The 26,024-nt window shown below is 53.5% G+C and overlaps 3 protein-coding genes across 4 annotated transcripts in view; 2 read left to right on the forward strand and 1 right to left on the reverse strand.

The window, feature by feature from the left end:
• The window catches only part of SUPT6H (SPT6 homolog, histone chaperone and transcription elongation factor), a 30,468-nt gene extending 10,628 nt beyond the window's left edge, over nucleotides 1-19,840 (forward strand). For both annotated transcript variants that reach the window (XM_072881772.1, XM_072881773.1), the window contains exons 8-37: nucleotides 488-589; nucleotides 1,079-1,195; nucleotides 1,701-1,790; nucleotides 2,326-2,468; nucleotides 2,733-2,884; nucleotides 3,403-3,501; nucleotides 3,656-3,785; nucleotides 3,888-4,038; nucleotides 4,458-4,612; nucleotides 5,213-5,408; nucleotides 5,755-5,894; nucleotides 5,973-6,090; nucleotides 6,725-6,801; nucleotides 6,978-7,113; nucleotides 7,540-7,677; nucleotides 8,004-8,171; nucleotides 8,702-8,829; nucleotides 9,935-10,142; nucleotides 10,616-10,763; nucleotides 11,019-11,161; nucleotides 11,926-12,066; nucleotides 13,160-13,355; nucleotides 13,490-13,728; nucleotides 14,027-14,140; nucleotides 14,636-14,760; nucleotides 15,253-15,365; nucleotides 15,770-15,847; nucleotides 15,936-16,102; nucleotides 17,459-17,646; nucleotides 17,829-19,840. In XM_072881772.1, the coding sequence (XP_072737873.1) occupies nucleotides 488-589; nucleotides 1,079-1,195; nucleotides 1,701-1,790; nucleotides 2,326-2,468; nucleotides 2,733-2,884; nucleotides 3,403-3,501; nucleotides 3,656-3,785; nucleotides 3,888-4,038; nucleotides 4,458-4,612; nucleotides 5,213-5,408; nucleotides 5,755-5,894; nucleotides 5,973-6,090; nucleotides 6,725-6,801; nucleotides 6,978-7,113; nucleotides 7,540-7,677; nucleotides 8,004-8,171; nucleotides 8,702-8,829; nucleotides 9,935-10,142; nucleotides 10,616-10,763; nucleotides 11,019-11,161; nucleotides 11,926-12,066; nucleotides 13,160-13,355; nucleotides 13,490-13,728; nucleotides 14,027-14,140; nucleotides 14,636-14,760; nucleotides 15,253-15,365; nucleotides 15,770-15,847; nucleotides 15,936-16,102; nucleotides 17,459-17,646; nucleotides 17,829-18,015 (4,287 nt within the window). In that variant the 3' untranslated portion in view covers nucleotides 18,016-19,840. The remainder of the gene's footprint in view (nucleotides 1-487; nucleotides 590-1,078; nucleotides 1,196-1,700; nucleotides 1,791-2,325; nucleotides 2,469-2,732; nucleotides 2,885-3,402; nucleotides 3,502-3,655; nucleotides 3,786-3,887; nucleotides 4,039-4,457; nucleotides 4,613-5,212; nucleotides 5,409-5,754; nucleotides 5,895-5,972; nucleotides 6,091-6,724; nucleotides 6,802-6,977; nucleotides 7,114-7,539; nucleotides 7,678-8,003; nucleotides 8,172-8,701; nucleotides 8,830-9,934; nucleotides 10,143-10,615; nucleotides 10,764-11,018; nucleotides 11,162-11,925; nucleotides 12,067-13,159; nucleotides 13,356-13,489; nucleotides 13,729-14,026; nucleotides 14,141-14,635; nucleotides 14,761-15,252; nucleotides 15,366-15,769; nucleotides 15,848-15,935; nucleotides 16,103-17,458; nucleotides 17,647-17,828) is intronic.
• A 1,101-nt stretch (nucleotides 19,841-20,941) lies between these two features.
• On the reverse strand, nucleotides 20,942-23,671 carry PROCA1 (protein interacting with cyclin A1). Its single transcript, XM_072882276.1, has 4 exons — nucleotides 22,809-23,671; nucleotides 21,851-21,983; nucleotides 21,604-21,738; nucleotides 20,942-21,518 (listed from the first exon to the last, which is right to left on the reverse strand). Exons 1-4 carry the CDS (start codon nucleotides 23,653-23,655, stop codon nucleotides 20,990-20,992), a joined length of 1,644 nt encoding a protein of 547 aa, XP_072738377.1. The 5' UTR covers nucleotides 23,656-23,671; the 3' UTR covers nucleotides 20,942-20,989.
• A 1,088-nt stretch (nucleotides 23,672-24,759) lies between these two features.
• On the forward strand, nucleotides 24,760-25,780 carry LOC140660950 (adenine phosphoribosyltransferase-like). Its single transcript, XM_072882400.1, has 5 exons — nucleotides 24,760-24,882; nucleotides 25,044-25,137; nucleotides 25,216-25,362; nucleotides 25,447-25,542; nucleotides 25,653-25,780. Exons 1-5 carry the CDS (start codon nucleotides 24,760-24,762, stop codon nucleotides 25,778-25,780), a joined length of 588 nt encoding a protein of 195 aa, XP_072738501.1.
• The last annotated feature ends 244 nt before the right edge of the window (nucleotides 25,781-26,024 follow it).

A 26,024-nucleotide genomic window follows, 5' to 3' on the forward strand; every position in this document is an offset into this window, starting at 1 on the left:
TCAATGATGATTAGAGCAGGCCTTCTGAAAGAGAATTGGCTGGGACTAAATGCCCAGAGAGGGTTTGGAGCTGCTTTACGTTCTGTTATTCTATGGCTGCAGTAAGAAAAGTGGTAACAAGGCTAGAACAGGCACAAATAGATTGGAACAGAGGATGTAGCTGCAGAGGGTTTGGGAGTCTGGTAGGAAGTGGGGGTACCCTGACTTGATCATCACAGAAGATTTTGGACCATTGCAGGCCTTTCCACAAGCCTTTGACAGAATTGTTAGCTGCCTTTGCCTAGTGTAAAGGATGCAGGTTTCCTGTGTACTCAGAAGATGCAGACGTTGAAGTGCTGTCCTCAGCAAAGCCCTGTGGGTGTGGGTGGTACTGACACCCCATAAGCAACCTGCCGCTCAAAACAATAATTTCCAGGCTTCTTGAAGATGTGGTAGCACAAGCCCTGGTGTTACACATACCTCTGCTCATCCTGTGGTCTTTTCACAGTTGCGATCCATCCCGGTGAAGAGTGCTGAAGATGATGAGCTGGAGGAAGAAGCTGACTGGATTTACAGGAACGCGTTTGCGACACCCACCATCTCCTTGCAGGTAAAGGACTATGCCTGGGACTTCTGACCTAAGAGGACTTGAAGGTGCTGCAGATTTCCAGCCTGGAGACATTGTTCCAGGAATGTGGTGCCCAATATACCTTTCTTTCTGGTTTTCTGGCTTTGAGCAGGTCATTTAATATGCACATGTCTTCATTTTCACATCCATAAAACAGGACAAAAAGGAACACAGAGAAGTTGCAAGAATAATTGTCAAGAATGCTTGAAAGATCTCTGAGCCACTGTGCTCTTAGGGCTAAACTAGTATTAACTGCTTTTAACCATCAGTTACCTCAGCCAGATGCTGCTTCTCTGTTTTCCTTTAAGCCAGTCAGGGCTAGGATGCTTTTCTGTGGTCCGAAATCAGAGCGTGTACCTAAGCCTGCGTTCCCAGCTAACAAAAGGACCACCGTTTTCCAGCCTTAGCCTGGGCTGGTCTTTTGGGAGTCAGCTCAGGAATACGATCGACACAATGTGTTTCTCCTTGTAGGAAAGTTCTGACTACCTCGACCGCGGACAAGCCAGCAGCAGCTTCAGCCGCAAGGGGCCCAGCACCATCCAGAAGATTAAAGAAGCCCTGAATTTCATGAGAAATCAACATTTTGAGGTAATTCGCAACTCGGCTTCATTGCCAAGATAAGGTCTGAGTTGCTGTCTCCTTACCCTGATAGGAGTAGCAGAGGAGTAGCTGGAAGCATTTAGGGCAGCAAACTAGAAGGGGCTTCATTGGAAAGTGCAGCTCATCTTATGTGAGCTGTGGCAATGCAGGTTTTTAAGGCCTGTTTGATGGGGCTGCCATCATCGTATTTCCCTGATCCTGGACAAATTGATGCTAAATGAGGTGGAGAAATTTCAGAGTCTCTTGAGCCTTACTTGGTCCACTCAAGCTATTCTCTGAGGTGTTCCCTGACGTTGTAGAAGCTTTTTTGGTATATGTGATGTATTCTTTGGTGGAATGGTCTTAAGAGGTAGGGCACGGCTTGGTACATCTCCCACACTGCTGCCCCATTAGCTTATTCTCCCACATGGAACAAGAGCATTCTCTGGACTCCTGGCTGCCAGGAACAGCCCGGTCTTCTGCATGGTGGTGATGAATCTCATTTTTGACCCAGGTCCCATTCATCGCCTTCTACAGAAAGGAGTATGTGGAGCCAGAGCTGCACATCAACGACTTGTGGAGGGTCTGGCAGTGGGATGAGAAGGTGAGGAGTGTTTTCACTGCTTGTTATCCATAAACATTTAACATGTCTTCCCACCTAGCCTTATACTTTCAGCAGATTTTGTTTTGGCTGTGGAGACCTTGTGTGCTTTTTTTACACCCCCCCTCCCCCTTTTTTTTTTTTTTTTTCATGTTTGCTATCATGTCGTGGTAAAGGGTTATCTGACAAAAGAGAGTTCAAAACAGTCCTTCTCCTTCACCGAGTTCCTTTTGTGTAGTGACCTTTCCTGCAAGAAGTGCAGGTTCCTTCTCTACTATCGGGTAGATCCAAACCTTGTTGGTTTTTTTTGTTGTTGTGTGTCGTGTCCGTGTCGTCCCCGCCCTGTTAATACAATCCATCTCTGAGATGAGACCTGCCATGTGTGTCACATCTGGGCTTGGCTGTGGATGAAGATTTGATGATTATTTTTATATGACAAATATCCCAAGATCCTGGGAGCCCCTGTTTGGGAAGGGAGGAGACAGGTGTGACACACCGCTATGGTGCGTTTCACTGGAAGTCTTTGTTCTCATATTAGTGGACCCAGCTGAAGATCCGCAAGCAGAACCTGACACGTCTGTTTGAGAAGATGCAGGCCTATCAGTACGAACAAATCTCTGCTGACCCAGACAAGCCCTTGGCTGATGGAATAAGGGCCCTGGATACTACTGACATGGAGAGGTACGGTGCCATGGCTTTCTTATATTCGTTCCAAACCAACTTAAAATGTGCATTAACTTGCCCAAATAGCACAAGCTCTCTGGCCACTGCAGCGCATTGACTTAGCCTCCCCACAAAGCCAGTAATGAGAAATATTTAAAACTCTTCTGGAAGATGAGCCCAAGCACTCCCTCTGCCTGACCTGTACCAGAGCAGGTTCCTTGAGTGCTCTGATCACGGCTCAGCTGCAAGCAGGGTGTAACATGCTGGCTTTGCATGCTGTAGGCTGAAGGACGTGCAGTCCATGGACGAGCTGAAGGACGTGTATAATCACTTCCTGCTGTACTATGGGCGAGACATCCCCAAGATGCAGAATGCTGCCAAGGCTGCTCGAAGGAAGCAAAAGCGTATCCGAGAGGATGGTGAAGAGGAGGAAGGTTTGTCCCCAAACTTGATAGTCTCCTAATTGTGGGCTGTTTGAAAATCCTGGTTCAAAAGAGTAGTAAGAAAGTTTGTTGAAAAGCCCATTTGTTTGCACAGAGCATCTCTGCTGTTTGCTTCTATCTCAAGTTAGTCCCAGGTCTTCCAGGCATCTCTGAAACTGCTTAGTTTGCCACGCAGCGTGCTGCTTTTCCGATGAACTGAATGCCACCCCTCATGGCAGGGGCCAAAGCGAGGATCAGCCACCTTGATGTGTGTTTTAATGTGCAACCCAGAGATACAGCTATTAAAACTGCAAAAGAGTGAAACTGAAGAGAAGATAACATTTTCAGGGTGTTTTTCTAACCCTGAATAATTTTAAGGCTATTGTGACCTTTTGAGATGTGTTTGTGGAATTTAGGGACTCTGTTGCACAACGCAGGTTGTGTTTGATCCCTTTGCTGTGCTTGTGACACCTTGCAGCCGTCTGAGATGACTCTGTAAAGAGGCCTTGCTAAACATATCCTTCCCATAGGTGAAGGGGAGGATGCAGAAGATGATGAGCAGAAAGGGCCTGAGCTGAAGCAGGCTTCCCGTCGGGATATGTACACCATCTGTCAAACAGCTGGGCTGGGTAAGAGCTGTGCTCTCTCATGCTGAGCTTGCAGTGGCCTAGCCAACGTGCTCGTCTGGGTGGTGTGGCTTACCTGTGGAAGGAGGACTGGTAGTTTTGCTCAGTATAAGATACAGTACCCTTGTCCTCATCGTTTTTGTGGTTTTTTTCCCAGATGGCCTGGCTAAGAAGTTTGGTCTGACACCTGAGCAGTTTGGAGAGAATCTCCGAGACAGTTACCAGCGTCATGAGACAGAGCAGTTCCCTGCAGAGCCCCTGGAGCTGGCCAAGGATTACGTGTGTAGGTCAGTGTTGGGGGATCTTCACTGAGGTTCTGTGGGTGTGACGGGAGGGAATCTGGGGGCATTCTCAAGTCCTAAGTCTTCATGTTGCCTTTTTGCTTTTAGTCAGTTCCCAAGCCCCGAAGCAGTGCTGGAAGGAGCCCGGTACATGGTGGCTTTGCAGATAGCCCGGGAGCCTTTGGTCAGACAGGTCCTGAGACAGACTTTCCAAGAAAGAGCTAAAATTAACATTTCGCCAACGAAAAAGGGGAAGAAGGTAAGGAAGGGAGCTCTGACTCTGTGGGACAATTCAGGGAAGGATCTAAATAACATACAAATGCTCATTTTTGCATCTGAAAACTTCTCCCACGTCAGTGGCATCTCTGAATAAATCTTAGAGCAGCATGTGAGCTGGGCTGTTGCAGAGGCCAGCTCAGCAGCATGCTGCATTTTTAGTCTCAGCATTTCATCAGACCTGATTCTTGCTGTTGAGGTGTTGTCTTCAATTATTGGAACAGTCTCTGTTTCTCTGGGACTGGGAATGAATTCTACTGTGACCTGCTGGGGAAGGAAATGCAGGCTGGCAGGCATAGGGGTGAGGGGGTATTGAATAAAAACCATTGTCTGCTATGGTATACAGAAGGGTCTTTCTTCGTGAATGCCCTGCATGCATGCTGACTGTCTCCTCTCTCCCAGGATATTGATGAAGCCCACTATGCCTATTCCTTTAAATACTTGAAGAACAAGCCTGTGAAGGAGCTGCGAGATGACCAGTTCCTGAAAATGAGCCTGGCAGAGGAGGAAGCACTGCTGACTATAGATATCAGCATTGACATGAAAGGAGTGGAGGGGTGAGTCCTCACTGGCTGTGCCGTCTGTGCCTTGGCAGAGCTTGTTCATTCAGTGCTGCCATGCTCTTAGAGCTCCTCTGTAACCCAAACTGCTCCTGTAAGCCATGGCCTGGTGGTTTCCTGCACCTTAAAGCCAAGCAGCCTCTCAGGGTCTTGCTTTTTTCTTCATCTTAGTGAAAACTTTAGCAGACGTCTGGCTTATTCATTTGAAGGCAAACTCTGAAGCCTTTAGGATTTTTGTGAAAGATGATACTTGTTTCCCAGCCACCCTCACTGTGTGTCTCCTTGGTTCCTTCCCTGCACATCTGAGCAGCCACGCTGTGCAATATGGATGTGCTGGAGTGGCTGTGGGCTGCCCTGTGTTGCACTGATCAGGCCTCTCTGTGCTGCCAGCATGGCGTTCAGTTGTCATCTGTCTAGCAGCATAGCTTTTGCAGCTAAAGGAGTGTTCGATGGGAGGACTGGCTCTTCTCTAAATTTTCCAGGCAGCTCCCTGAATCTGAGGTGCTGCTATTGCATCTCTGTGCAGGAATCTGCCAGTGGTGGTGTCAGTGCAGGTGTTTGGAGCCCTTTTGTATCTCCCCCTCTCATTTCTTGCAGTTATGGTAGCGACCAGACATACTTTGAGGAAATCAAACAGTTCTATTATCGGGATGAGTTCAGCCACCAGGTGCAGGAGTGGAATCGGCAGCGTACGATGGCCATTGAGCGGTCCCTCAACCAGTTCCTCTACGTGCAGATGGCTAAAGAGTTGAAGAACAAGCTGTTGGTGGAGGCCAAGGAGTACGTCCTCAAGGTGAGATGGGTGACAGGTGGGTTTGAGTCAGAGCTGGGGTTACAAATGCTAACAGTCCTGCGGCATGCTGGGGAGAGCTACTGACAGGCCATACACAGGCATTTGAGAGAGAGGAGGGGGCAGGCAGGGGGCTGAGTCTGGTTCTTTCCCAAGGATGGAGAGAAGAGCAGATGCCTCAGTGGGAGGGAAGATGGGCTCCATGGTTCTGGAGGACTGGTCCCAATCCTGGCAGAATATACTGTGTTGCTGCCTTGAGCAGTCCGTGACCTTGTGTCTGGAGAATGGCTATGCCAAAGCACCTGCAGTGGATTTTCTCACTCCTCTCACCTGTTCTCTGTTCTACCAGGCTTGCAGCCGGAAGCTGTACAACTGGCTAAAAGTAGCTTCATACCGTCCCGATCAGCAAGTGGAGGAAGATGATGATTTCATGGATGAAAACCAAGGGAAGGGGATTCGGGTGCTAGGCATTGCATTTTCCTCAGCCAGGTAGGAGGAAAGGAATTGCCTCTGGATCTGTGTTCAGCTTTAGCAGTCCTCCATGTTTGAGTGATCTCTGTTTCGCAGGGACCACCCTGTATTTTGCGCCCTTGTTAATGGAGAGGGTGAGGTTACAGACTTCCTCCGATTGCCGCATTTCACAAAGAGAAGGAACGCCTGGCGTGAGGAAGAGAGAGAAAAGAAGGTGAGCCTTGGTGCAGCTATTGTCGAGATGAATGTCTGCACAGTGGTTTTGTACCGTGCAATCCACTGTGGGCTGGAGAATAATAGTCAGTCTGAAGACAGGTCAGGCCTTGTCACTCTTGCATGCAAAAATACTGCCTTCCCCCCCCCCCATAATTATTCTGGCAGAACAGTTGCTTCCAGTTAGATTCCAATTCATCTCTTCTGCTCCTCTTACGCAGAGCGGCAGGACCTTGCTGTTCCTGAGTTCTGTTGGTGTTGGGGTTTTGTGAGCTGCTTTGGTCCCAGCTACAGAAACTTTCTCCCCTTTCCCTGATCACATTGTAATAGCGAGAGGCTGTGGGACCTACTGGAGCTTGGGTCAGGCTTTTGACTTCCATTCCCTACTTGCACTGATTTCCTGTAACAACAGAGCGTGATGCCATCAGTCTTTCCTCTGCAGAGCTTTCCTGTTTGTCCTTACAGTGGTCAGGAGCTGCAAGGCTGGCCTGTGGAAAAGGCATTTAGCCATGTTCATGTCAGGGTGGCAGTGGGGGAGGATTTGCCCTGTGAAATAGGAACCCAGGACTGGTAGCTAGCTCAGCATGGAAACCCTGTAGTTTTTCTACTTTGACCTGTCTCACTTTCCTTTCCAGGCTCAGGATATTGAAACCTTGAAAAAATTCCTACTGAACAAGAAGCCTCACGTGGTGACAATTGCAGGCGAGAACAGGTCAGTCTTTGTGTTCCTTCCACTTCCCAGTCTTTTTGCAGTCCTTTTCTCATGCCTGTCCACATCTCACTGTTTCTGTCCGTGGTGTGAGGTAACCCATTGGGGTTATCTCCCTAAGTGATTCCAGGACCCAGCTTTGCACCCTCCCCTCAATCCCCTTGGCCATCTCTCCCTAGGGATGCTCAGATGCTGATGGAGGATGTCAAGAGAATTGTTCATGAGCTGGATCAAGGGCAGCAGCTGTCCTCTATCGGAGTGGAGCTGGTGGACAATGAACTGGCCATCCTCTACATGAACAGCAAGAAGTCTGAGGTAAACCTTCTGTTATTCCAGCTATCCCTTAGTCTGTCGCTCATTTGTGCTGTCTCGTCCTCCATTTGTTGTGCTGGTCCTGCCTTCTGTCATCCGCTGGCTCATGTAATCCACCTAGATAGTGAGGTACTGATCTCTGGGTCCAGGCAAAACATCTTATTTAGGCTTCCCTAAAAACATCACCACCAGCAGATGTACAAAGTAGATACTGACGTAATCTGAAATGAATCTTGCTCAGCTGAGTGGATGGGGTTGTTTCATTCCTAGTTGCAGCAGAGTTCCTGGGAGCCTTTGACCTCAACTCTCTTTGTCCTGAGCACCAAATGCTTCCCTTGTTCCAGTCCCTGTCTGATGTGTCTTTGCTACTTGTGCTACAAAGCGTGAAAACACCGTCAGGGTTTTCCCTGGTTCTCTGACCTCTTGCAGAATGAGTTCCGGGACTACCCACCTTTGCTGCGTCAAGCCGTCTCCCTCGCTCGCCGCATTCAGGACCCCCTCATAGAGTTTGCCCAGGTCTGCAGCTCCGATGAGGATATTCTCTGCCTAAAACTCCACCCTCTGCAGGTAACTTTGCCTTGTGGGATCCTTCTCTGCAACAGAAAGTGGCCTGGGAGGCCTGGGACAGTTTGCTGTCAAAGAAAAGTATTCCAAGTTAAACTGGTGCAAGTTCTGCCTGTTCCATGCCATCTTCAGCCTACACAGCACCTTTTTTTTGCCTCCTTTAGCTCATCTGCCTCCTGCCTCTAGGCTGCTCTCAGGGGTAACTCTGAGGTGCAGTACAGCTCCTGAGAGCCAGTCTGTTGTGTTTGGCTCAGCTTGCTTATGGCAAAGTGTTGCACGCATCTCTTTGCTAACGCATCTCTTTTGCTAACGCCTCTCCTTTCTGTCAGGAGCACGTGGTGAAGGAGGAACTGCTGAATGCTCTCTACTGCGAATTCATAAACCGTGTGAACGAGGTGGGAGTGGATGTCAATCGGGCAATTGCTCACCCTCACAGCCAGGCGTTGCTGCAGTACGTGTGTGGCTTGGGACCACGCAAAGGCACTCATCTGCTAAAGGTAAGGAGGCTTCTGTCCCTGCCTACAAAAACAATGCATCGCCAATAATGTGCGAACTGGCCTGATGGCAGTGCTGTTACGAGCTGAGTCAGGGTCCCGTGTGCCAGATGCAGCTGACAGCTCCGTTGACGTGTGTTTTAGTATGTGTTATCTCACTGTGCCTAACCCTGAAGCTGTGCATGGACTTATGTCCTTGATAGACCCCAGGAACTCAGCAGATCTGTCAATCCTAGCTGGCTCCTGAACCCACAGGAGTGGATGCACTGTTACAGTATTAAGATGCCTCCGTACTGTAGAAAACACAAGGCAAAAAGCCAACGCTTTTCCTGAGAGTTGGAGCTGTTCCATGTGGAGTCATCTCCTTTCATATAATGCTGAGACACAGGCAGGGGGCAACAATTTATGAGTTGTGATGGGCTTGATTATGTCAGATGCTTTGAACGCTGCAGTGTCCGGTGCGAGTCCTCTGCTTTTCCTGGGGAACCCTTGTGTTTAAATAGCAGGGTTTATACTGTTATCTCTTTCTCCAGATCTTAAAACAAAACAACACACGTCTGGAGAACAGGACCCAGCTGGTTACAATGTGTCATATGGGACCCAAGGTGTTTATCAACTGTGCTGGCTTCATCAAAATTGACACAGCATCGCTGGGCGATAGGTGGGTATTGGGTTGTGTTCAATGTCATATGGGGTATGCAGTTAGCATGAGCGACAGGCTGAAGCAATCTTGTTCCGTGGAGTCCATGTTCCTAGGAGTTTCTGTGTGGCCCTTCTGATCACTGGCCAAGTTCAGATATTGCTGGTTATTAATCTGATTCTTAAGGGCAGCTAAACTCGCACAGCAGTGTGAGCTGCAGAACATTAATTATATAGCTTGATATGGTTTGAAAGACCCTTTGTGGTCAAGAGGAACTAAACGAAAAACAATTGTTCCCTAACATAGTCGTCATGCTTGTCCGTCAATAACCCCTGTGCACTTTTGCTTAGTTTCTGCCTAGTCCTGCCATCAGTATTTTATTTTGCTAAAGTTTCAAACTTGAGGCATAACTCTGCAATTTAGCTTCCTCTTAAACTAGTAGCAATACTGGGAAGTTTGTAGAGCATTAGGTCACTGGTAACTAAACAAGAGATGTTTGTTTGGAGGACAGTGGTAATCTAGTTTCTAAATCTCTAGCTGACTGCTTAGCACAGAAGGGTCACTTGTTGGAAACGTGCTTTCTCTAGGGCTGGCACAATGTCCTTCTTGCCTTTGAAAAGCAGTCTGAGAAAGGACACCTGGCTGAATCCTTACGCTGAGTAATCCAACCCTGCTAGGTGCCTGGTTCTTGCAGGATACAAATCCCAGACATGCAGGGGGCAAAGTGTAGATTCCTCCAAACAGCTGGATGCAGATGGCTGCACTGCCAGTTGGCAACACGTAATTTGTATGAGGAGGGAAACCGTAGAGAGCCGTGTGCTCATAGAGCAGCTATAGCACACAGAGTGATCAAATCTAGATAAAGCCAGGCATTTTGGATGCTGTCTTTGCGGTGCAGGGGCTGCAGACTGGAATTTGTCATGTCTTGCCTTGGCTCCTGTTGATTTAGCAATGAAGAATTCGTTGTGACCTTTTTAGAGTAGTTTCTTCCACTGAGGGCAGCAGTGGCAAAGCAGCCACACAGCCAATAGTGGTGCTCAACAGCGTGATTTATTATTGAGCTGAAGGAGGTGACTCTGGAACCCTGCAGAGTCCTTATCTGAACATTGCTTTGGTTTTGTTTCAGTACCGATTCCTACATCGAAGTCCTAGATGGGTCTAGGGTCCATCCTGAAACCTATGAATGGGCAAGAAAAATGGCAGTGGATGCCTTAGAATACGATGAGTCGGCAGAGGACGCTAATCCTGCAGGAGCTCTAGAGGAGATCTTAGAAAACCCTGAGCGTCTGAAAGACCTGGATCTCGATGCCTTTGCTGAAGAACTGGAAAGACAGGTGCGCTGGGGGTTCCTGGTGCTGAGAAACAGAGGGGAAGCTCTGCCGTCCAGCTCAGTTTCTTATGTTTTATAGCTGGTGACCCTTATCCTTTATAGGAGCTGAGCATTTAGCTGTTGCCATTGTAAAATGTATAAACAACCATGATGAGTATTCAGTGTCTGACAGTGCCATGTAGTAAATGCTTACAGAAAGTACAGTTGAGGCACAGAGAGGAAGGAGGCAGGAGACAGTAATTAGAGCGTTTGAGCTGTTCTCCCTGAAATTATCTAACTTTTTTCTGAATGTATTGGTACTTCTGATGTCCTCAACATCCTGTGACTGAATTCCACAGTTTGATGGTACCCTGTGCATTCCTCGTTTTTAAATTTGCTGTTTGATAAGTTCCTCAAGTTCTTTCATAACTTACACTGGATTCCCTACTCACCTCCTTCCTGCTGCTCATGGCTTTATAACCTTTGAATACCACACAGGGCTACGGTGACAAGCATATCACTTTATATGACATTCGAGCTGAACTAAGCTGCAGGTACAAGGACCTGAGAACCCCATACCGTTCTCCAAACACAGAAGAGGTCTTCAATATGCTGACCAAAGAAACTCCAGAGACTTTTTATATAGGTACATCCCTGTTTACATCCCTGGTTTCTGTCATCCTAAGTTGACTTAGGATGTGTAAAGGTGGGGCAGAGGGATCTTGGTGAGGGTGATGTTGGGACGGTGCTATAGTTGCATGTATGTGAATCAGCTTTTCCACTACCTGAGTAGTCTCCTAACACCTTCATGCACAGCTACCTTAGATCGAGGGAACTGCCCAGCCCTGCAGTTGGCTTTCAGTTTTTCATTCTTTCCTTTTCCTCTCCCATCACACCACAGGTAAAATGATCATCTGCAACGTGACTGGGATAGCCCACAGGCGGCCGCAAGGAGAAAGCTACGACCAGGCAATACGGAATGATGAAACTGGCCTTTGGCAGTGTCCTTTCTGTCAGCAGGATAACTTTCCAGAGCTCAGCGAGGTGGGGCTGCTTCTCCTAATGGGCCTGCCTTTGCTAGGAGTCTGCAGGCTTGAGCATTTTGTAGGGTTCTTGGGAGACGAGGTATCAGAGCCAAGATTGTGTCTGCAGTGCCCCAGGATCCCAACCTGAATGTGGCCTTTGGCTGCAAATATAATCTGTTCCACTTTTGACTAATTGCTTCAGTATAGATTTGACAGGTCCTTTATGGCTACATTATGGATTTTAGTGAACTGGGCTAGGACTGAAATGGACCTGGGGCTAAGCTGACCAGTTCTTTGCAAATGCATAAAGCAGGCTTGTTTGCGGCCTAGGATTGTGTTTTACGCAGAGAAACTGCCCATGACACTGAGAACAGAAGGTTGTTCTGCTGCCTTCTCAATTTTAAGAACTTATCTGGACTCCCTGCTGCTTAATGCAGCTGTACTTTAGGTCTCTTCTAAACACTGCTGAATTCCAGGCTTGGTAATCCATGACTTTAAAACCCTATAGTGTTCATTAGAAACCAGCCCTAGCTGCAGGCTTGTGTTCAGGGTCTAAAAATGTTCTGACCTTCCTGGTTGCAAAGTCCCATAAGCTGAGCAGAACCAAAGGAGGAAGATTGCATTACTGGGTAGCATTCATTGAAGTCCTCCGTCCCCTGCCCTTCCACATGTCTCTGCTGGCTGCACCAGTTTGCTGACACAGCTTTTAGACTTGTTTGAGTGTGAGCTGCTGGGCCTATTTTGTTTCCATACTGAATGACTTTTACTTTTGCCTTGCTCAAGGTTTGGAACCACTTTGACAGCGGTTCCTGCCCAGGTCAGGCCATTGGAGTGAAGACACGTCTGGATAATGGTGTTGCTGGCTTCATCCCAACAAAATTTCTTAGTGATAAGGTGGTCAAGCGGCCAGAAGAAAGGGTGAAGGTATGAAAGCAGTGGATTTTCACATAATCTAGCAAGAGCTGGAAGAGCCTGGAGCCAATACCAAAGATTCAGAGTTTGGTTAATAACACTGTTCCCTAAATGACTTTTCAAACCTTATTTTCATTTAAGGACTCTAAATCAGCAGCAAGTTCAGGTTCTGGTTAGTGTCCTTCTCCCACAGTGCAAAGCTCTCTTGGCAGCTGGTGGGAACCATGTTAATCAGTTAACATGTTGCACTGCAGGAGGATTTATTATAGTCTGGCTAAAGTCTGGGTTTAGGAGACCAGAAGGCATTCTAATGCAGAGCTGCCCTTTGTTTCTGGCTTTCTAAAGAGTTCACAGAACTGCTGTTAGATATGCAAGGGTCACTTTGCCTCTCTCATAGCTTTTTCTTCTGTCTCAATTCATTTGTGGAGGTCATCAGAGTTACTGGTCTTGCTCAGGACAGGGATTGGGGTTCTGAAAAAACAGAATTACATATTTTTATCACATGATAAAAAAGAGGTTTAACATCTTTGCTGTCTTTCGGGGTCCCCTTGACAGTCCATGCAGGTGATGGATAATCCTGTAAGCTCAGAGGTCTCAGCATTTCTTTAAAGAGTCGTTAACTTCAGCACGGTTAACTGGACTAAGACATTGCCGTTTTTGTGGTTGTATTTTCTGTTTCCCATTATATTAGAGCAGTCCTTTGGGTGTCTTCCACTTTGTTTCTGAACAGACTTAACTGCTTTCTTGCACATCTTGAAGTCCAGTTTTGCTGCTCCTGTTGTTAAAGAGATGTAAAATAGCAAACTTAATTGTCCTCTGCCTCCAGACATGGAGTTTGCTGTGTGGTATGGAGCAGAGGTAATAAATGTGCTGGAGAACTGCCCATTTTTCCCTTAATCTCTTTTGATTCTGGTTATCTTGGGGATCAGTTGATTTTCAGTTCATGTGGAAGGATCACTTTTAAAAGTTGTATCAGTCTGAAGTATGTGAGGTAATTTGTACCTCTTTATTGGCAGCGTGACCCCGCACTGATTGCTCTGTAGCGCAGGGAGGCTGGCGTATCAGCCAGACCTGCTGATCAGCTTTGCCTGCCCCTCACCTGTAGGTGGGAATGACCGTTCACTGCAGGATTATGAAGATCGACATTGAGAAGTTCAGTGCAGACCTGACCTGCAGGACCTCAGACCTGATGGATAAGAACAATGAGTGGAAACTGCCTAAAGACACCTACTATGACTTTGACTCTGAGGCAGCAGATCACAAACAGGAAGAAGACCTGAAAAGAAAGCAGCAGCGGACAAGTGAGTCTCTAATTTTTCTCTCCCTCGTAATGCCAGCCTTCCCAGGGTGCTTCAGGAGAATAAGCACAATTAGACATACGGTTGCAATAAAGCAGTTCCTCTTGGAAGTCTAAACACGCTGCTTTGTCCTCTAGCATACATCAAGAGGGTAATTGCTCACCCATCATTCCACAACATTAGCTTCAAGCAAGCTGAGAAGATGATGGAGACCATGGACCAAGGAGATGTGATTATTCGGCCAAGTAGCAAAGGGGAGAACCACCTCACTGTCACCTGGAAGGTGAACGATGGGATTTACCAGCATGTGGATGTCCGAGAAGAGGGCAAGGAGAATGCTTTCAGCCTGGGCTCCACGCTTTGGATTAACACAGAGGTAAGAGCCCTGCAGAGCACGCCTGGGAAGGAGTTGGTGGGGAAGGAGAAGTGTGTATTTGGCAGGGACAGGTTGGCACAGCCTTCCTGTCCTCACAGGTGCTTTCAGACTGTTGTAGAGTAACTTCCATTGCAGTTCTCCAGATTCTTAGGCAATACTCAGCTTCCTTTTTTTTTTTCTTTTTTCCCCTCAAAGCAGCCAGTCTTGCTGTGCAGAAAATATGACTGAGAGCTGTATACTAGAATAAGAGTTCCTCATCATGCAGCCTAAATACCTCTTTAAATGTGTTTGTTCAAAGGAGTTTGAAGACCTGGATGAAATTGTTGCTCGTTATGTCCAGCCGATGGCTTCTTTTGCCAGAGACCTGTTGAATCACAAATACTATCAGGACTGCAACGGCGGAGACAAGAAGGTAAGCCTGTCCTGGGATGTGGTAGCTTCTGTAGGAGATATAGGAGCATTATATAAATCTCTTTGTCTCAGGACAGGTCTTAAACTCTTTGTGTCTGGCACGAGCTGCTGCTGGAGTGAGCTCTTTGATCTTTTTCTTGTCGCTTGGGGCTCGGCAGTCACTTTCCAACTATAGGTCTCAGGGAGAGTCTGTCTGGGAGCAGTGGAGTTAGGACAGCAATGGGAGTATGGTGTGCGACAGTGGTGTGCCAGAGCAGCAAAGGGTTGCCCTGTCAACAAATATCACTGAAAGGAGAGTAATTGGCTTTCTGTGACCTGGTGACGTGCACCAGCCCTGCGCAGAACGGTGCAGTTAGTGGTCCTTGTTGGATTGCTTGTGTCAGGGCTGGGAGGAAAAAGGGCTGATCACAGCATGGAGGGAGATATCCGTAGGCTCTGTGTGTAGTTAAAAATGTAGGCTCTCCTTGAGCATTTTGCTTGCTTTCTCTCTCATTAGAAGCTGGAAGAGCTGCTGATAAAGACCAAGAAAGAGAAGCCAACATTTATTCCCTACTTTATCAGTGCCTGTAAAGATCTACCTGGCAAATTCCTCTTGGGATATCAGCCTCGAGGCAAACCAAGGTAAGTGAGAGGCAAGCCCAGCAGCTGCAGCTGAGTACTCGGTACCACACCTCAACTTATTGCTGCCAGTTTCTCTTCCAGCGTTGTCAGTATCCCTGTAAGTCAGGCCTCCCCTTACCCAGCGTTTGGCCTTCTGACAGTAGAGGACCCATGTCTAGCAGTAAATCTTACCCAGGAGACTCCTGTGTTTCTAACCAGCTGGCTGCCACAAGCAGTACTGCCCTGTGCAGGGGGTGTCACTGGGGTATAGGCAGTGATTGATAGATTTTTTGCATGGAAAGGCATGGTATTTTGGAGCAATTGTTTGAAAACAAAATGAAAGTGTCTTGGGTAGGTCTAGCTGTTCATTATCATTACAGCCATCGCCTGAGTTTGTAGGTCTTGCCTGTTCTGACTGTGACCTGTTAGTGTGAGGGTGTTGTACAGTGGCAGGTATGGCTCTGAAGCAGCCTGTCATCTCTTGTGCTCTCCTGCATTCACTGCTCCTCACAGGATAGAGTATGTGACAGTGACGCCAGAAGGATTCCGCTACCGGGGCCAGGTCTTCCCTACCGTGAACGGACTCTTCCGATGGTTTAAGGATCATTATCAGGACCCTGTTCCAGGTGAGCATCTCAAAACCTGAGTGCGTCAGCTGTTTGTTTCCTGGGTGTCACACAGTAGGGGCAGTTAGTAAAGGACAATTTCATGTTCTTTGTCCCTGAAATGTGTCCTAGGATTTTCTATATGTGGGAAGTTTCAAAGCAATGCTTAAGTGTTTGGCTTCCATGGACCCATTGAGAGCTCTCCTGAGAGTTAACCTTTCAGCCAAGTGGGCCATGCAGCAAAAGCTGGCCTTGTCCCTTTCCCTTAGCCTTCCCCACCATACAACCCTCATACACCATTCCCTGGTAAAATAGCATCTTGCCGATACAAGTGTTGCCTGCATTTTTTCAAATCCTGAGCTTCAGGCCAATAGCAGCTCTTCTGTGAGAACTAATCTATCTGTCTTGGTTTATATTTTATGCAGGTATTACCCCCAGCAGTAGCAGTCGGACCAGGACTCCAGCCTCCATTAATGCTACTCCAGCTAACATTAACCTGGCAGGTCAGTGCAGGCCTTTCCTGATTGGAATCGGGATGCAGGCTCCTTTTCCAGGCTCCACTTTGTCTAACGTGATGGGTCTTTCTTGCAGACCTGACCCGTGCAGTGAATGCTCTACCACAGAACATGACCTCCCAGATGTTCAGTGCCATCGCTGCCGTGACAGGCCAGGGACAGAACCCAAATGCCACCCCTGCGCAGTGGGCATCCAGTCAGTATGGCTACGGAGGCAGCGGAGGTGGCAGCAGCGCGTACCACGTAGGTGGTGTTAAGTTTCGGAGAGGAGGTGCTGCATGGCTTCTCCTTGCTGCTAGAAACCATCCCATGGGTGCCTCACTGGGAGCCTAAGGGGTTACTCGTTGCCTGGGATCGTCCAGTCCTAGTTGTGTACCCATGGTGCTGCACAGGGGAGCCTGGCTGGATTCTTGGACCGGGTTTCTTCTTGCCTCCTGTGGCCGAGGAAACGAGGCGTGTAATACAGCCCTGCTCTAGGGAGAGTTGATGCAAGTAGCAAATTGATCTAGCCCCCAAGGAATGCGGCAGGGTGGAGAGGCGGGATCCAGCGGTGAGGGCGCATAACCTTCTGATTGTGCCCCGGAATTGGCAACGTGAGCTGCCAGTGGAAGAGATTAGCTGTGAAACTATGCGCTGAGTTTGCAGGGCTTTTCAGCTCAGCGTGCTAATCTCCGAGCTGCACCGGCAGGCAAACACCTTAGCCTGACCGAACACCCAGAGGCGTTGCAGGGAATAAGATGGAATTGGACGGTTTCGGCTCATGCTGAAGCCTTTCCTCATGTGTGCTGTGCCTACCTCCTCCCAGCCCACACTCCCGGCTCCCCAGCTGGCACCGAGGCTAAATCCAGCTGCAGGAGGACTGAGGTGCCTGGGTACAAAAAACGCACCCAGCCGTTAGAGAGACCTAATGAAGAGGTGCTGCAAGACAAGGCTTGCAGGGAGGAGTGATCCTCTTTCAGACCACCTTGGGAGGCTTTCATGGAGTTTGGCACAGTAAGCGCTGAGCTGGGGATAGGCAGGGACTGTGAATAACCCAATGTATTAATCATCAAGACAATCTGAAGGAAAAGGGAGGTGAACACCGGGAGGCAGAGAGAGTAAGCACTCCATTGGACAAACAGTGAGCCAGCCAGCTTGGGATGTGGGAGGGAGCCACCTCGGGAGCTGCTGCACCGTCTCTGCAGCCCACAGGGGAAGAATTCACCTGTTCTTCATGCCCACTGCAGGACATCATTTCTGCCCTTGTGCCCATCTCTTGCGGCCCTTTACCTTTACTTGGCTTCAGCATCTCCCCTTGTAGCCTGTGTGGGGTGAACAAGGAAAGCAGGCTGCGGTGGGTTGGGTGGTGACTGGGGGCTCTCAGGGGAACAAATGTCCTGTGCTCAGCAGGGTGTTGCTCCTCCTGCCCTGCAGCCCCCCATTCCCTGGGCAGTGGTCACTGCAGACCTCTCCTTGCCCAGATGAGGGGCTCCAGCAGGGCTGGGAGTGCGCAGTAGGGGCGTGCACCAGCCTCCTGGGCGAGCAGGGCAATGCCAGACCTCTGCCCCACAGCCTAGCAGGGTTTGCCTTCTGTCCCCTAACACTGTCTGCTCTCCGCAGGTCTTCACGACTCCAGCACAGCAACCGGTGGCCACCCCTCTGATGACCCCCAGTTACTCCTACACTACTCCCAGCCAGCCGATTACAACGCCCCAGTACCAGCTCCAGGCCAACACCACACCCCAGTCCACCCAGTCCCAGACACAGTCACAGCCATCGTCCAGCTCCAGGCAGAGGCAGCAGCCAAAGTGAGTGGCTCTGGCGCCGGGTGCACGTATCCGTCTGTGTCCCGTCTTGATTGCTTTTGTTGATTTTTGTGGAACCAGCGTGGTGGGGTTACCTTGTTCCGTCCTGCATGGGACCCTTGGGGAGGGAGGGCAGGGAAGCTCTCCCCGCTAGCGTGTCTCACCTTCTGCCCGTGTCGTTGCAGGACCAACAGTCACGCTGCGATCGACTGGGGGAAGATGGCCGAGCAGTGGCTCCAGGAGAAGGAGGCTGAACGGAGGAAACAGAAGCAGAGGTTGACTCCTCGCCCGTCTCCCAGCCCCATGATCGAGAGCACGCCCATGTCCATCGCTGGGGACGCCACGCCGCTGCTGGATGAGATGGATCGATAGGCCGTGCTGGACCTGACCTGTAACCTCCGCTCCCTTCTCTAGGAAGGGGAAGGGAGAGTGAACACTTGAAAACAACTTCCCTTCCCTTAGCCACATAACTCCTGTTTTATACGTCGTGAGATGGTGGGAAATGACTCTTGGTGACGTGCACCTGAGTGAATGAATAGACTTGGCAGGGCTGGTCTAAATATATATACTATATATATATAAATATATCATAGGAAGAGACACTGCAGCGGCCTCTGCGTTCCAGGCCCTGGTTCACCACTTTGGAAGCTCGGCAAAATAGTTATGAGGTCGAATGAGTCTGTCCTTGTACGTGCACAGCAGTCTGCTTTCACCGCAAAGACTAGGAAGCAAACGTAGCTGAAAGTGCAGACCATCAGCCTGGAGTGAGCCTGTTTTATTTGGATTCTCCCAAACCCTGACTGTCACCTCTCCTTGTCTTGAGAGCACAAAGCAAAGTCACGGGGGTTGTGACAAGCAAACCGGAGTTCTCAAAAAGTTTCTGTTGTTGTTTGCTCCGTGTTTTCGTGTGTGACGGGCTCTGTGGAGTCTGTGCCAACCCCCAGCCGTGTTCATAGGGGTCTTGCCGGAGAGAAATGCAGCTGTTGTACCAAAGGCTTGCTCTCTCCTCTGGCTTCTTTTGGAACAATATTTATTTAGTTTTGATTTTTTTTTTTTTTAATCAGACTGCGAAGCAAAATGTCAGCCAACAGCAGCTTTCCCCAGCACGGGACAGACACGTGGGCTAAAACGCTGCAAGAGCAGCCGCTCCTATAGCGGAGAACATGAAGCAGCCAGGAGTGCATGGCATCCTCCTCCTTATCCGCTTAACCCTGCCCAGTTGTAACCAAGAGGGGTGAATAAATAGTGTTTCTACTGAATGCTAGTTGAGAGGTTTTCTGCCTGCACCCTGTGCTGCCCGCCTGCCCTCTCCTCTTAGCAATGGATTTGCTTAGAAGCAGAGTTCAGTGGGGAAAGGCGATGCTCCTTCTTCCTTTGTTGCTTGCAGTTGCCCTCTGTGTGCTGAAACTTTCACAGAGAAGCTGATTTCTGTTGAGCTGGTAAAAAAAATAATGTTTTGTTTTGAATGCGTCGTATAGAGACATCACACCGACAGCCGGGGCACCTCCCCGAGGCCTGTGTCTCTGGCTGGGCGAGGTACTGGGGGGCCTGGGAGGGGAGGCAGATAATGCAGATAACTTTGGTCGTGTCAGAAACAGCCCACTGCGGTATTGCAGAGTGACTGCCAGCGCTGAGAGCCATTTCTGAACTGGAAAGTTCCTGCTGCACACACTTTCCTCTCTCCTGCTTTGTTAGTGGGGGATTTTCTATGGAAGCAGAGTCTTTGTTCCTTCCGAGTGCTCCTGGTTAGCCTCTTCTCGCTAGGAAATGAGCAAGAACAGCAGATCTTAAGAAACAAAGGTCTTTTTTGCATGTAAATGCTCCTGAAGAATGGCAGCAACCCGGGAGACAAAGCAAAGCTGTTTCCACAGAGAAATGCAGGTCCTGGCTTCCGCGCCAGCTCCTCAGCAGTACTGGGGGGCTGACACAGTCCTGTTCCTCCCCTGCAACCGTGCAGGCCAGGCCGGAGGACCGTGCTCCGGGGTCCGCGGCTGCTGCAGGTTGCAGATGTACTAACCTTACACTATTTTTTTATTTTATGAAACTCTGTATGACGGGAATTTGACTGGGAGCAGCTCCTTACCGGGGATGTGTCGGACCCGTACGAGGAGGGGCTAGTTGTGCATTGTCAGCTCCTTGTTGGCTGTCTTTGTTTTTAGTTTTCCCTTACCGTCAATAAAAATTCTACTTTTGGGAAGCTGCCCTCATGCCACACGTCTGTGCTTCCTGCGGTGACGCTGTGGTTGCCATAAGGACTTTGCACCCGTTAGCAGTGCTCGAGAGGGTGCGATGCCTTGCTACAACCTTGGTATTTCCCCCCTGGGCTCTTGTGGTCTGCTTATTTCAGGGATTTGGGATTCCAGGAACAGTGGGCATGGCACAGCTCTGCTCTCCAGGCCTTGGTGCTGTCTGATCTCCCAAGGTTGGGTCATGGCAAAACAGGAGACAGCGCTCAGCTCCTGTCGCTCCAGCTTTTTCCGATTCTGGAATTTGGAAGAGCTTTTTACCGACCTCACCGGGTAGGAGAGGGGACGCTGCACCGAGCCACGCTCCTCCCTCGGAAGCGCTTTGCAGAAGTTGGTGGCAATGCCCTGTCTCTGGGCGCTGCCCTCAAACTCTTCACTACAGGATCCCAGTTACCAGCGAGGGGAACAAGTCGGGCTCTGATCACGATCTGCCAGGCAGGGACACGGGCGGCTTGCGCTGCCCCTGCCTCTCCCTTGTCCCGGGGCTGGAAAAGCTTCTATCGTCCCACTCCAAAGAGCTCTTGTACGGGCATTGGAGGAGCCTCCGGGGAGGGACAAGGCCCCTGCTCCTCGCAGAGCAGCCCCTGCTGCTCGCTGCCATGGCTGGGGGCTGGAGAAGGAGTCAGTGCCGGTGTGGGAGCACCGTGCTTCTCCCAGCCTGGGAAAAGGCAGTGGGTTACGCAGAGGAGGGAGCTGGGATGGTGCAATTCATTAACTGATCCTCTGGAGAAATACACCCCTGGGGAGCTGGAGCTCATCCCTCTGTGGCAGAGGAGCTAAAACCAGGGCTCTGCCCCGTGCTGGCATGGGGACGGGAGCTGTGTGCCCAGCCAGAGCAGCGACTCGCTGTCCCCGGCACCCAGGAAGATGACATGAGCTGGTGGGAGCTGTGAGGAACAGCTCAAGCCCACTCGATACCCACCTGGATCCGGGTGTTTCCCCTCCCGCAGCCCCACAAGCAGGATCAGCCCCGGGATTTCCCCTGGATGCCACCCCCGGTGTGATCCTTTCTCCCCACGGAGACAGGACCGAGGCTGCGCCATCTGCTCGAGCAACCAACTTTATTACACAGCCAAGACCTGCACGGGGTGAGGGGGGAGTCAGGGCCACAGCTCCAGTGCAGGCTCTGCCTCAGCTTTGCTTTTCAGCCTCTTCTTTCTGTTTCTCTCCTTCCTCCTCCTCTTCCCGCTGGCGGTGGGGACCGGGGATGGGGGGGTCGGGGACGGCTCCCTGCCCAAGCCCTGCCGTGCCGGGCCATCGCTCAGGACGGCGTTGGCCGCTTCCCCCAAGTCCGGCAGCGGGGCCCGTGGGTCCTGCCCAGTGGTGGAGGCAGCTGCGGGACGGCTCGGCTCCCCATTTTCAGAAGGGCCTTTCTTTTTCAGACCTTTCCCCTTCTTTTTCTTTTCTTTCTTCTTCCCCTTCCTCTCTTTCTTGGCTGCCTTGGGGGGGGGCAGCGGGCGGGCGGGCGTGTGATGTTCCACTGGACTGGCTTCTTCGCCAGCGCTGCTCCACGGGGGGCTCAGAGGAACCCCCCCGGGCCTCGCTGCCCGGTCGATGAGCTCCCCGCCGAACTCATACAGCACCGGCTCCCTGGGCACCGCGATGGCCACCGTGTTGTACGCCTTGCACCTGCAGACAGCGAGGAGGCGTGGGGTGAGGTGACCCCCGGCGGGGCCGAGGGGGGGGACGGTCCCCGCGGCGGGGGGGCACTCACCAGATGTAGAGGTAGGGCTCCACGCACTCCTCCTTGTAGGCGAACTCGAAGCAGGGCACCTGGATGACGTTGAAGAAGGCCTGGCCCACCACCCGTGAGGCTGTGTCGTTCACCTGCCGCAGGCACTCCTTCAACCTGCCGCGGGGCACAGCCGGGGTGAAGGGGGCCCGGGGGGGCTGCCGGAGGGGCTGGGACCCCCCGGGATGGAGGGATGCTGCGGGGCACGGCTGGGCGCGGGGCCGCTCACCTGCGGTCGCAGTCGCAGTGGCTGATGGTGTGCCAGCGCAGGTTGCGGTAGCCGTAGCGGGCGGTGAAGGGGTGGATGACGTGCTGGCAGTGGTCATGGTCCCGGCAGCAGCGGTCGGTGTCCTGGTGCTCCCCTGCAGGGAAGGCACGGGGTACGGGCAGGGCTGCAGGCAAGGCTGGGGGGCCCCGCACGCGTGGACTGGGACTACATGGGGTTGGGATCGGGGCTGGACTGGGACTGAGCTGGGCTAGGACTGGGATCAGAATTAGGTTGGACTGATAATCCTACTGGGAATCATACTGGGATGGGTAGGGGCTGGGACTGGACTGGCACTTGGATGGGGACTGGGACTGCACCAGCACCACAGCAGGGATGAGACTGCGACTAAGCTGGGATCAGGATGGGGACCAGGACTGGACCAGGACCAAGAGAGGGACTAGGCTGGGATCAGGATGGGGACTGGGAGTGGATCAGGTTGGACCAGTACTGGCATGGGGACCAGAATGGGAGTAGAATAGATCAGGGATCAGGCTGGGGACAGAGCGTGGATAAGGACTGGACCAGCACCAGGATGGGGACGATGATGGGACCAGTGTGGGGACCAGGCTGGACCAGCCCTGTGATGGGGACTAGAGAGAGGTGAACTGGGACTGGACTGGCACTGGGGTGGGGACTGAACTGGGACAGACAGGGATTGAACTCGCACGGGGATGAAGACTGGAGTGGACCAGCACTGGGATGGGACTGGACTGAGATTGATGGGGACTGACCCAGCACTGGGATGGGGACTGGGACTGGGCTGGGGTGGAGCAGCACTGGGGTGGGATGGGATGGGACAGGACGGGATGGGATGGGAAGAGATGGGATGGGAAGGGATGGGAAGGGAAGGGATGGCATGGCACTGCATGGCATGGCACGGCACGGGGGGAACAGGTAGCAGCGGCCCCGCCGCCCTTACCCAGCTGCTCGTAGGCATCCGCGTTGCTGCCCGCGCCGCACCACAGCGTCCCGGGGTAGGTGAGCCCACGGCGGGCGCGGGGCCGTCCCGGCGGGGCCGCTCCGGTGCCGGGGGCCGCTCCGGGGACGGCTGCCAGCAGCAGCAAGAGGAGGAGGAGGAGGAGGAAGCGGCAGAGCAGCCCCGGGGCGCACATGGCACCGCGCCGCTCGCCGCCGTGGGGCCGTCTTATAGATCCGCGCAGCCCGCCCACGCGGGGCGGCTCGCCACGCACGGCCCGGCCCGGCCCGGCACCGTGCGGAGGGTCCCGGAGAGCCGGGGTGCTGGAGCCGCTCCCCGGAGCCGCGGCGCATCCCGGGCTCGCCGCCCGCGGGGAAGGGGCTACCCCTCCCGGTGGGGCCGGGCCCCGTTGCTGTGGCAGCCGGTGGGGTGATGTGCCGGGGCCGGTAACGCGCCGACCCCAGCGCGCCCGCCCCGTGACGCACCGGCCCCCGCACGGCCCCCGGCCCCGGAGCGGCCCCCGACGGCAGAAGGATGCGCGCTGCGGCCCCGTGTCCCGTCCCACGGATGCTCCCCGCAGCTCCACGGATGCTCCCTGCATCCCCACAGATGCTCCCTGCATCCGTGTCCTGTCCCACAGACGGTCCCTGCGGCCCTGTGTCCCATCCCACGGACGCTCCCTGCAGCCCCACAGATGCTCCCTGCATCCCCACAGATGCTCCCTGCATCCGTGTCCTGTCCCACAGACGGTCCCTGCGGCCCCGTGTCCCGTCCCACGGATGCTCCCTGCAGCCCCACAGATGCTCCCTGCATCCCCACAGATGCTCCCTGCATCCGTGTCCTGTCCCATAGACGGTCCCTGCGGCCCTGTGTCCCATCCCACGGATGCTCCCCGCAGCCCCACGGACGCTCCCTGCGGCCCCACGCCCCATCCCACAGATGCTCCCCACAGCCCCACGGATGCTCCCTGCATCCCCACAGATGCTCCCTGCATCCCCATGTCCTGTCCCACAGACGGTCCCTGTGGCCCCGTGTCCCATCCCACAGATGCTCCCTACGGCCCCATGTCCTGTCCCGTGGATGCTCCCTGCAGCCCCACGGATGCTCCCTGTGGCCCCGTGTCCCATCCCACGGATGTTCCACGGTGCCTTTCACGGGGGCAGCCCGGGTGCCCCGTGCCCAGCCAGGGCTGGCAGCCCACAGGCGCCCAGCAGCTCCCAGCACGGCTGCCAGGTCTCGCCCCCCTTGGCTGGCTCCCTTGCCACGAAGCCCATTGACACTCCAGACACGGATCTGGCACGCTGGGCGGCCGAGGGAGCCAGTGCTCGGCTGGGCAGGATGGCGCGTGGACACCCCAACGGGGACATGCGTGGCCTCAGAAGGTCCCCGCACTGCCCGAGACCCCACAGGCTGCAGGGCTGCGCCCCAAGCATCACCCTGCCTTGCTGACCCTTGCACCCATGGGGTTCCTCGGGCACTGTGCCACCCGCACCATGCCCTGGCACCGCTGGTGCAGGCGGCTGGGTGCTGGGGACACCAGCGCAGGGTGCGAGTGCCCCAGCCCCAGTGCTCCCCACCATGTAACCGCCTGCCTGGGACAGCAGAGCCCTGTGGGGACACGTTGCTGGCCCACGGGCAGGGCTCCCGCCTGGCACCAGCCCAGGGCCCAGCTGGCCGAGGGGGCTGGCGGGGGCCCAGCGCTGCAGGGGCTGCCCCCGCTCAGCTGTCGCTGTCTGTGACACTCCCCATGACGGTCCCGCTCGGTTCAGCCTCGCCGCCGGCACCCAGGTATGGAGACGGACCCGGGCGCGCTGGGGCCCCAGGGTGCCCACGTGGGGGGTTCGGATGGGGATAGTGGGGGGCACCAAGCTGCGGGGAGCCCTGCGGGGACTGCAGATGGGGAGTCTCACCCCCGTTACATGCTCAGTGCTCACAGAACCTGCGGTCCCCGCACATGGACCTGTGCCACGTCCCTGCCACCCGAGAGAAGGGCTGGTACCTGGCGCTGATGGCCCCCAACGTCAAGGGTCCCAACTACGCCTGGCTGGACCCCTCCCGGCTCTACTGCCACCCGCAAGTACCCAGCGCCGGGGGTGGAGGGCACCCTCGGGGGTGCCCGGGTGGGCAGCAGCTCCGCGGGGCTGTCAGAACACCTGGCCGTGCCCACGGGCACTGGCACACGGGCAGTGGGTGCCCATGATGGGCTGCGGGCACCCAGCACCTCTGGTCTCTCCCCAGGGCTTGCAGGACTGCGTGGCCGACCTGCTGCAGCCCTTCCAGGGAGACCCCATCGACATGGTGGCCGGTATCGACGCCATGGGCTTCATCCTGGGTGAGCAGGGGCACGGGTGAGCCCAGGGTCCTCATCCCTCATCCCTGCGGGGCCTGACGGTGCCGTGCCCACCCCCAGGCGCTGCCGCTGCCGCCGTGCTGCGAAAAGGCTTCCTGGCCATCCGCAAAGCCGGGCACCTCTGCGTGCAGACGCTGGCGCAGCCCTACACCGACTATTCGGGCCGAGAGAAGGTGATGGAGGTCCGCACTGATGCCGTCTCGCCAGGTGAGCTGGTGGGGTGCTCCCGTTGCGGGGGGGGCTGCCAGCACGGGCACCGGGCACTCAGGCGCAGCCTCTGCCCCCTCCCAGGTCTGCACATCCTCCTCGTGGACCAGTGGGTTGAAACCGGGGGCACCATGCGAGCAGCCATCCAGCTGGTGGAACGGCTGGGGGGGGTCGTGACAGGTAGGAGGGGGGGTACTGGGGCACCCCAGGGTGCACCCATGGGTGCAGCGGGAGCGTTGTCCCCGTATCTCGCGGTAGCCGGCGCTGGGCCCCCCCTCCTTGTCCCACAGGCGTCGCCGCCATCTGCATCGAGGACAGCGAGGGCGGGCGGTGGATCCGGGAGCGCTACAAGTGTGCCCACTGCGTCCCCCCTGGCCTGCAGCCCCGCTTCGACCGCCACCAGTTCGGCTGGGACTGATGGGGGGCTGGCACCCCACATGTCCCTGCGTCCCCCTGCGGGGCGCAGGGCTGCCAGCTCTTCGGGGCAGAGCTGCCCGGGGCATCCACCACCCGGTTTGGCTTTCACCGTACCGGAGATGCTCACCCCTCCTCAGCAGCAGCCATCCTGCCCTGGCTCCATCCTCCCGCCTGCCCGCAAGCCTGGGGGGCTGCGCCCAGGGGCAGGGGGGGCTGCAGCCAGCCCCAGCCCCCAGCCCCACGCC

The sequence above is a fragment of the Ciconia boyciana genome, chromosome 17 (genome assembly GCF_034638445.1).
Source record: "Ciconia boyciana chromosome 17, ASM3463844v1, whole genome shotgun sequence".
NCBI lineage: Eukaryota > Metazoa > Chordata > Aves > Ciconiiformes > Ciconiidae > Ciconia > Ciconia boyciana.

Excerpts from the sequence above, each read along its gene's own strand:
- PROCA1 (XM_072882276.1), bottom strand. The coding sequence starts at position 23,655 with ATGGGACAGGACACGGATGCAGGGAGCATCTGTGGGGATGCAGGGAGC. Across the intron at positions 21,984-22,808 it reads GGATGCCTACGAGCAGCTGG|GGGAGCACCAGGACACCGAC; the intron begins GTAAGGGCGGCG and ends CCTTCCCTGCAG. Across the intron at positions 21,519-21,603 it reads GAGCCCTACCTCTACATCTG|GTGCAAGGCGTACAACACGG; the intron begins GTGAGTGCCCCC and ends CGCTGTCTGCAG.
- LOC140660950 (XM_072882400.1), top strand. The coding sequence starts at position 24,760 with ATGGACCTGTGCCACGTCCCTGCCACCCGAGAGAAGGGCTGGTACCTG. Across the intron at positions 25,138-25,215 it reads CGCCATGGGCTTCATCCTGG|GCGCTGCCGCTGCCGCCGTG; the intron begins GTGAGCAGGGGC and ends GCCCACCCCCAG. Across the intron at positions 25,543-25,652 it reads GCTGGGGGGGGTCGTGACAG|GCGTCGCCGCCATCTGCATC; the intron begins GTAGGAGGGGGG and ends CTTGTCCCACAG.